At 38.5% G+C, this 9750-nt stretch overlaps 1 protein-coding gene across 1 annotated transcript in view; it reads left to right on the top strand.

The window, feature by feature from the left end:
- The first annotated feature begins 2336 nt into the window (after positions 1 to 2336).
- LOC135195266 (ABC transporter F family member 4-like) overlaps positions 2337 to 9750 on the top strand; it is a 40337-nt gene continuing 32923 nt past the window's right edge. Inside the window, exons 1-2 of the mRNA XM_064221526.1 lie at positions 2337 to 2460; positions 3395 to 3692. Of these exons, the coding sequence (XP_064077596.1) occupies positions 2337 to 2460; positions 3395 to 3692 (422 nt within the window). The remainder of the gene's footprint in view (positions 2461 to 3394; positions 3693 to 9750) is intronic.

Raw genomic sequence — 9750 nt, 5'->3', positions numbered from 1 at the left:
GAGAGAGAGAGAGAGAGAGGCGAGGGAGGGGGAGGTAAGTATATAGAAAATGAAGGGGTGACATACGTAGTAGATGGAAGTAAGATACGTGGTGACCATAAGAGAGAGAGAAAGAGAGAGAAAGAGAGAGAAAGAAAGAGAGAGAGAAGAAAGAAAAAGAAAAAGAAAAAAGAAAGTATAATAGGAATAAACAGAGAGAGAGAGAGAGAGAGAGAGAGAGAGAGAGAGAGAGAGAATGTTAGGAATAAACAGGGAGAGAGAGGATAAAGAGTAAGCCATGAGAGATTAAGAAAGAGAGAGAGAGAGAGAGAGAGAGAGAGAGCCAAGTAGATAAAAATCCAACGCATGAAACCGATAGATACATAAATAGACAGAAGTAAGGCAACAAACCAATGAGAGAGAGAGAGAGAGAGAGAGAGAGAGAGAGAGAGAGAGAGACCCAAACGAAGAATATATGAGAAAAAAAATGAAGCAGTTGAAAAATGATCCAAGGGCTTACACCCACACGAGAACCTGTGAATCCTCTCTCTCTCTCTCTCTCTCTCTCTCTCTCTCTCTCTCTCTCTCTCATTCATCTCCTTTCTGCATGAGAGAAACGGCACAAACAAACAAACAAACAGACGCATTTCATTCAACCAGACGAGAGACTACCAAAGACGACCAGACCAATGTCTCTAGGATATCTTCGGCCGGAGGAAGAGAGAGGAATTTCGCGTTCCTAATGCAACAACTGATGAGGCTATAAAAGATTTATAGCCGTCCTTTTATTCTCTCTCTCTCTCTCTCTCTCTCTCTCTCTCTCTCTCGTGTGTCTATCGTTCTTTCTTTCTGTGTCTCTCTCTCACGAGATCTTTCTCTCCCAATTTTCTTACTTTGTCTCATCTGGAATATGTAGTGCACTTAATCACTCTCTCTCTCTTCTCCTTCTCTCTCTCTCTCTCTCTCTCTCTCTCTCTCTCTCTCTTCTTAAACACTCTCTCTGTCATACTTTCTTTTTTCCTCTCTCTCTATCTCTTTGTTTATTCCTGCCATGCTTTCTTTTTATTTTTTCTCTTTCTCTATACTATCTCTCTCTCTCTCTTTTCTTTCTTAATCTTTCAGTACAGTTTTGGTCGCGAACACTAAGAAAAGACATAAATAGATTACAAGGAGTACATGCAAGAACAACAAAGTTCATTCCATCCATCAGGCAAATAGGTTACCGAAGACTAGTAGAGAGCCTGAACATGTATGGCTTGGAAACACGACGACAGCGAGGACGACTAATAAACATTCAAAATACTGAAAGGCATAACAAAAGTAGACAGTAACCTATTTACGTTAAACGAAAACCAGACGAGAAATAATGGATGGAAACTAGAACTGAAGAGATACAACACATCCCACTGTGGGAACTTCTTTACATACAAGATTTGTGACACGTGGAATAAACTGCCACCAGAAGTTGTAAATAAACAACAGTGTGGAAGAGCTTATAAGAAAGCTAGACAAAATCATTACGGACGCTGTGAATGAACAGTAAAACCTGCTCCGAGAGATAAGTGAGCATACGATGTCCTCTTAGGATGGATTAACAAGTCTTCGAGACATCCTAATCCTTGTAACTCTCTCTCTCTCTCATTCTCTCTATCTTCGTAGAACTGCAGGAAGTACACACTTACAAAAATTGCGAGTACTCAATGAAAATGTACACCAGTGTACTGTCATTTAAAAAAAAAAAAAAAATTTTCAAAACCTTTTCGGTTGTGAAGATCTTTTGAAATATTTATTGACAAAACCTTTTGAAATATTTATTGACTATTTCTGAATACTCAAACATTAAATGATGATTCACATTAAATTTCTAGGTATCATTAAACGCTTATTTAAATCTTGCAGCTTTACAAAGACTTCTTTCACTCGTCCTCATCTCCTTTAAAGATTTAAAAAAAGACCTTTTCCAATATTTATTGACTCATTTGAATACACACATCAAAGATGATGATTTTTTAGTTTTCTTAGAAACTCTTATATAAAAATTTAAAGCTTTAGAGTTTTTTTTTTAATAGACAGTTAAGATAATAATGTTCCTAAGTTTGAGTGTTCTTCAATCAGGCAAAAATGGCTACGGTTAACACTTGAAGGAAAATTTATAGTATAATATTTCTCCTATACTTATTACATTCTTTATTATTCATTTTTTTTTTGTATATATTTTGGTCTAGCAATGCATTCTATTCTTTTACTATTTATGCATCAACTTCTTCGTCAATGTTTACATTTATTGTTCCAATATTTTTCTTAATTCAAAGAAATACTTTTTAAAAGACTTAACTTCATCCTCCCTCCATCACAGTATGGAAACCATAATCGCCCTATTAAGACCCTTCACCTTTCACCCCTCCTCCTCCTCCTCCTCCTCCTCCTCCTCCTCCGCCTACCTCCTCCTTCTGAACTCCTCCTCCTCCTCCTCCTCCAGGAGTTCATAAAGGCAGTGAAGCACTTCTTCGTCAAGTTATTTTTATTTTCCTATTTCCCGTCTCTTCTCTTTGTTCCTCTACTTCGCCCGAAACTTCTGTTTATCACGCCCACTCCAGTCGCCTTTTTTTATTTTCAAACTTCTTATTCTCTCTCTCTCTCTCTCGATGTCTCCTCGGATAGACTACCTTGTAACTCGTTGTAACTCTCTCTCTCTCTGTTTCTAAATATCTCTCTCTCTCTCTCTCTCTCTCTCTCTCTCATTCTCTCTCTCTCTCTTTCTCAGTACTCCTCTCCTCTAAGTACCATCTCCTTAATCACTCTCTCTCTCTCTCTCTCTCTCTCTCTCTCTCTCTATCTGTACCTTCCTTTCTTAATCACTCTCTCTCTCTCTATCTCTCTCTCTCTCGCTTTCTCTCTCTTCATTTACTTCTCAAACTCTCTCTCTCTCTCTCTCTCTATGTATCTTCCTTTCATTCTCTCTCTCTCTCTCTCTCTGTATCTTCCTTTCTTACTCAAATACACACTCTCTCTATCTCTCTCTCTCTCTCCTCTCCCCTCTCTCTCTCTCCCCTCTGCAATTTTTCCTCCCCCCCCCCCCCCCCCCTCCTGCCCACGCGCCCCCCCCAGGACTGTCCTAGATCAAACTCGACATCACTAAAACCCTCGCAAACTCATTTTCCGGCTCAGGTCAACTTCGTAACTCGAAGTTTCTTTCTCTTCCTACAAAGTATATGCCAGCTGGGAGGTGTGTGTGGAGAGAGAGAGAGAGAGAGAGAGAGAGAGAAAACTTTTTTAAGGTCTCCTAAAAAAAAAGGTGGGGTGAGGGTGGGGAGTGGTTGGGGAAGGTTGCTTTCGCCATCTATGAAAGAGGTGTCAAACTCCAGGTCGTCTTCCTTCTCTCGCCTTCTTTGATGATGACGGCACCACCGTGAAGAAGAAGAAGAAGAAGAAGAAGAAGAAGAAGAAGAAGGAGAAGAGGAGGAGAGAGATGTGAGGCGGAAAGGCGATGAGCAAGACCGTCGAAGCGAGCGTAAAGAAGGAAGGATAATAACGGTGGAGGAGGAGGAGGAGGAGGAGGAGGAGGAGGAGGAGGGAGATATAGATAACAAAGTGCCAAGATCGAGTCTGGATGAGGTTCAACTCCGGATGTGGCAACAGGATGAAGAAGAAGAAGAAGGAGGAGAAGATGCTGCTGCTGGGAAGAGGAGGAGGAGGAGGAGGAGGGGTTGTGGGTATGGTTAGAGGGGAGGGGGAAGAAGGGGAAGGGAGGGTCTAGGAACCAAGGGAAGATCTCAAATCTTCCCCCCTCCCCCCAGATCGCTGCTCAAGATAAGAAGCGAGAAAGATCGCGGACTGACTCGGATATGATATGCCACCTGGGAGTTACTAGATATTAGGTCTTATTACTGGTAAGGTTTATTGATCATTATAACATAAATCATTGGAAATTTCTTCCCTTTGCGGATCATAGTGAATGATGAGATATTTACGGGGTTTTCGAAAAGGTTTCTAATAATGTGAGAGGTGCATTTTTATGTGTTACACGGATATTTACGGGGGATTACAATGGATTTAATTTAATTCTTTATTGGGATTTCGAGGGATATCCTTGTAAAATTCTTTAAAGATTTACCTGCACAGCATTTTAATGGAGAAATTTTTAAAGGGATATTTTTGCACAAAAGATAATCTTAAAGGGATATTCTTGCACAAAAGATAATCTTGAGGGAATTTTTTCCACAAAAGATAATCTTAAAGGGATATTCTTGCACAAAACATAATCTTAAGGGATATTCTTGCTTTGAATCTTGAGGGACGTTCTTCCACAAAACCTTAAATAATATATTTGTAAAATCAGTTAACGAATTTCCTTTGCAAAAACCATCATCAGATTTCCTTACACAAAATCTAATGGATTATCATTCAAAAACATCATAACGGATTATTTGCATGCAATCTTAAAGAACTTCTCTGTACCATTCCTAAGAGACTTTCTTGCTCAATATAAATATCAAAAGTTAATTAGCCAACTAGAGAGACAATAATGGAAAAGATACCCAAGGGATGGTTTAAATAAACATAAAAAAGAGAAAAAACCACTAAGAACAGTTAGATGCGTATGGCGTCACAAAACCAAAGGTCATCATAAAAAACTATAAAAATACAGTTTTGCACAAAAGACCATATCCAAGATATGGTTTGAATAAACACGAAAAAAAAAGAGGAACTCACCACAATGAACAGTTAGATGCGTATGGCGTCACAAAACCAAAGGTCATCATAAAAAAACTATAAAAATGCAGTTTTGCACAAAAGACAATATAAAAGATATGGTTTAAATATACATGAAAAAAAGAGAAACAAACACTAAGAACAACTAGATGCGTATGACGTCACAAAACCAAAATTTCAAAAATATAGTTTAGCACAGAAGACCATCTACACCCACAGGCTACTCCCAGGAGCAAAAGCCCCGTGCTGGCATAAGGCCAACATAACGAGAACCAACAACGTCCACCAAAACTGAAGCTGCAAAAATAGATTTGATGTTAGATTTATTCAGAAGAGTCACGTGCGATTTAATGGTTTCTTCAAAGAGTGCCGAAAAATTTCTCTCTTGTTTTTTAGAGAGAGAGAGAGAGAGAGAGAGAGAGAGAGAGAGAGAGAATCATTGTGTCGGAATAGATATAATTGTATTCATGCGTACACATGCATATATACATAATATAAATGTATATATATATATATATATATATATATATATATATATATATATATATATATATATATATATATATATATATGTGTGTGTGTGTGTGTGTGTGTGTGTGTGTGTGTGTGTATATAGATAGATATCTGTATATAATTATATATATATATATATATATATATATATATATATATATATATATATATATATATATATATATATATATCTGATACAATGATTTTCTCTCTCTCTCTCTCTCTCTCTGTTTAAAACTAAACAAAAAAAAAGAGATAAAAATATATATATATCTATATATATATATATATATAAAATAATATATATATATATATATATATATATATATATATATATATATAATACACAACAAAATATAAACAAAAAACATTTGCAACAAAACTCCACAGAAAAAAAAAAAGCTATTTTTTCCGTAGCATCTGCGTAATTCCTCGTCACTCGAAAACACTGCTTTGTTATGTTAATTCATCCTGTTGTGTGTGTGTTTTTTTTTTTTTTTTTTTTTTTTTACATTTTCCTGTAATTAGATGGTCCCCACTATAGCCGGTTCTCGTAGAGAAAAACACACAACACCACACACACACACAAACTTTCTCTTTGTTGCCCAGACTTTAAAAAAAAGGGGGGGGGGGACGTGATGTCCGGTCCTTCCTCTGTTTTCAAAGAGCTGTGATTTACAGTACAGCTAATTATTTTATTTTTTATTTTATTTTTACTGAGTTATCTGAACAGCATTCATCTACGAAAGATTTTGGTATTTGGAAATGTCTAGCAGACAGCAGTTTCCTGTCTTTGAAACAGCAGTCACTTTGGACGGCTTTGTTGATGGAAACTCTCTCTCTCTCTCTCTCTCTCTCTCTCTCTCTCGATCCCGGAATCGATCCCGAGGGAAGAAAGTTGCTTATATTACCCAATGCGCCTCAGCTGACCAAAAAAGAAGCGAATTATTATTGTATCTGGTTGGTAGACGGTTGTTGTGGGTTAAAGCTGAAAATGGAGAGAGAGAGAGAGAGAGAGAGAGAGAGAGAGAGAGGAATATCTAGTGAGTAAAATCTTGAAAAATGTTAAACAGAAAACGGAAGAGACCTGTCTCAAATAATAAAAAAAATAACCGAAAATACTGGGCAGAAGAGAGAGAGAGAGAGAGAGAGAGAGAGAGAGAGAGAGAGAGAGAGAGAGAGAGAGAGAGGATAGTAAAAACTTGCAAAAAAGTTAACAGATAACGAAAGTAATAAACGAAAATACCGGGCATAAGAGAGAGAGAGAGAGAGAGAGAGAGAGAGAGAGAGAGAGAGAGAGAGAATATCAAGTGAGTAAAATCTGAAAAAAGTTAAACAGAAAACGGAAGAGACCTGTCTCAATAATTGAAAAAATAACCGAAAATACTGGCAGAGAGAGAGATGAGAGAGAGAGAGAGAGAGAGAGAGAGAGAGAGAGAGAGAGGAGAATGTATAGTGAGTAAAAACTTGCAAAAAAGTTAAACAGATAACGAAAGAAATAACCGAAAATACCGGGCAGAATAGAGAGAGAGAGAGAGAGAGAGAGAAGATGTTTAGAGAAAAAAAACTTGAAAACAAGTTAAACAGAAAACGAAAGAGGACTGTTTCAGATGATGTGGAGAGAGAGAGAGAGAGAGAGAGAGAGAGAGAGAGGCCAAACCAAACCTCGGACCACAGCCAGAGCTACTACGACTAGGACTGGATTTGAGAGTCAAATCTCCAAAAGAGAGAGAGAGAGAGAGAGAGAGAGAGAGAGAGAGAGAGAGAGAGAGAGAGAGAGGAGTTGTATTGGAAATCGCTTTCCCTCCTAGATTCGAAGTTGTCGCAGGTATAGGTTGTAGAACCGTAAATCCCAAACCGTACGGATTTTTCCAATATCGCTCCCGCTTGCGTATGCCCCCCTCCCACAACACCCCCACTCTCTCCTTCTCTTTTCATGGTTTTTCTGGTTTTATTCCCTTGTTTATTCTTCCCGGACCCCCTCCCGCCCCCGCCCGCCCCCCCCTCCCACACAGGCACACACCCACAAGTGTTGAGGCTGCAACTCGCCCACTGGGAAACGAAGGGACTTGTCATCATCATTATAAGATGGCAATTTTAGTCAGGAATGGAACTTATTATTATTATTATTATTATTATTTTTATTGAAAATAATGGCAGGATTCACAGAATTGATTTTGTACAATATTCTTTCAATTCTCCTTATGATTTTTCTTTCTGGCACGCTGGTATTATAAAGCAGCTGTCCAATGCTCATCGTGCTGTAGGTCGTCAACGGAAATTTCGGGCGGGCTGGTGTTATCAAAAGCAAAAACTGTTATCAGGGACAGGCTGGGGTCGTCAACAGTATACAGGTGGGTTTCGTAGGTCGGGAACAGGCCGTAGTCGTCGCAGGGGTCTATCCGGTATTTCTTGTTATTTCTTCTTTTTCTGGTTTTCAAGGCGTCTACATGTTTCGGCCACCTCGTTTGGCCATCTTTCGGGACGGGATTCGCTGAGTGCAATGGTCTGTGCAGATGTATTCACGCTATTTATTGCATTCGGTTGGCTTGAAGAAACTGGGTACTCACTTTTCATTGGGCAATACCTGTGACGTCACGAGCGATGTCATCAGGGGGCCCGTTGCTGGTTTGGCTGTCCTCTTCGTTGGCTGACGACTACGGCCTGTTCTTCCCGACCTACGAAACCACCTGTATACCTGTTGACGACCCCAGCCTGTCCCTGATAACCAGTTTTGCTTTTGATAACACCAGCCCGCCCGAAATTTCCCGTTGACGACCTACAGCACGATGAACATTGGACAGCTGCTTTATAATACCAGCGTGCCAGAAAGAAAAATCATAAGGAGAATTGAAAGAATATTGTACAAAATCAATTCTGTGAATTCTGCCATTATTTTTCAATAAAACTTGTTTGAAAGAAGGTCTGTTTCCAGCGTACATATTATTATTATTATTATTATTATTATTATTATTATTATTATTATTATTATTATTATTATTATATTATTACATTTTAGTAATTTTAATCAGGGACTGGAAATTCAATAATAATAATAATAATAATATATAATAATAATAATATAATAATAATAATAATAATAATAATAATAATTTTTTTTTTTTTTTTTTTTTTTTTTTTTTTGTCTATCACAGTCCTCCACTTCGACTGGGTGGTATTCATAGTGTGGGGTTCCGGGTTTGCATCCTGCCTCCTTAGAGGAGTCCATCACTTTCTTACTATGTGCCGCGTTTTTCGTTCTAGGATCACATTTCTTCTGCATGAGTCCTGGAGCTACTTCAGCCTCTAGTTTTTCTAGATTCCTTTTCAGGGATCTTGGGATCGTGCTATTATTATTATTATTATTATTATTATTATTATTATTATTATTATTATTATTATTATTATTTACGTCATTTAATGTAGGGATTGGAACTTAGGTATTATTATTATTATTATTTATTTTTTTTTTTTTTTTTGCTCTATCACAGTCCTCCAATTCGACTGGGTGGTATTTATAGTGTGGGGTTCCGGGTTGCATCCTGCTCCTTAGGAGTCCATCACTCTCTTACTATGTGTGCCGTTTCTAGGATCACACTCTTCTGCATGAGTCCTGGAGCTACTTCGCCTCTAGTTTTCTAGATTCCTTTTCAGGGATCTTGGATCGTGCCTAGTGCTCCTATGATTATGGGTACGATTTCCACTGGCATATCCCATATCCTTCTTATTTCTATTTTCAGATCTTGATACTTATCCAATTTTTCCCTCTCTTTCTCTTCACTCTGGTGTCCCATGGTATTTGCGACATCAATGAGTGATACTTTCTTCTTGACCTTGTCAATCAACGTCACGTCTGGTTCTGTTTGCACTTATCACCCTATCCGTTCTGATACCATAGTCCCGAGGATCTTTGCCTGATCTTTTTCTATCACTCCTTCAGGTTGGTGTGCTCGTACCACTTATTACTGCAAGGTAGCTGATGTTTCTTGCACAGGCTCCAGTGGAGGGCTTTTGCCAATGAATCATGCTCTTTTTGTGCTGGTTCTGTGCAAGTGCCGGGCATTCACTTGCTATGTGGTTTATGGTTTCACTTTTCGTATTGCACTTCCTACATATGGGAGAGATGTTATTTCCGTCTATCGTACTTTGAACATATCTGGTTCTTAGGCCTGATCTTGTGCCGCTGTTATCATTCCTTCAGTTTCCTTCTTTAGCTCTCCCCTCTGTAGCCATTGCCAATTGTCATCGCTGGCTAGTTCTTTAGTCTGTCTCATGTATTGTCCGTGCATTGGTTTGTTGTGCCAGTCCTCTGTTCTTTCTGTCTTTCTCCTGTCTCTGTATATTTCTGGGTCTTCGTCTGCTTTTATTAGTCCTTCTTCCCATGCACTCTTTAGCCACTCGTCTTCACTGGTTTTCAGATATTGCCCCAGTGCTCTGTTTTCGATGTTGACGCAGTCCTCTATACTTAGTAGTCCTCCTCCCTCCTTCCTTTCGTGTTATGTATGTCTGTCCGTATTTGCTCTTGGGTTGTAGTGCTTTGTGTAT

The sequence above is a fragment of the Macrobrachium nipponense genome, chromosome 16 (genome assembly GCF_015104395.2).
Source record: "Macrobrachium nipponense isolate FS-2020 chromosome 16, ASM1510439v2, whole genome shotgun sequence".
In the NCBI taxonomy this organism is placed as follows: domain Eukaryota; kingdom Metazoa; phylum Arthropoda; class Malacostraca; order Decapoda; family Palaemonidae; genus Macrobrachium; species Macrobrachium nipponense.
The sequence above is the reverse complement of the archived record's forward strand: the minus strand, read 5'-3'. Positions and strand labels throughout refer to the sequence as shown.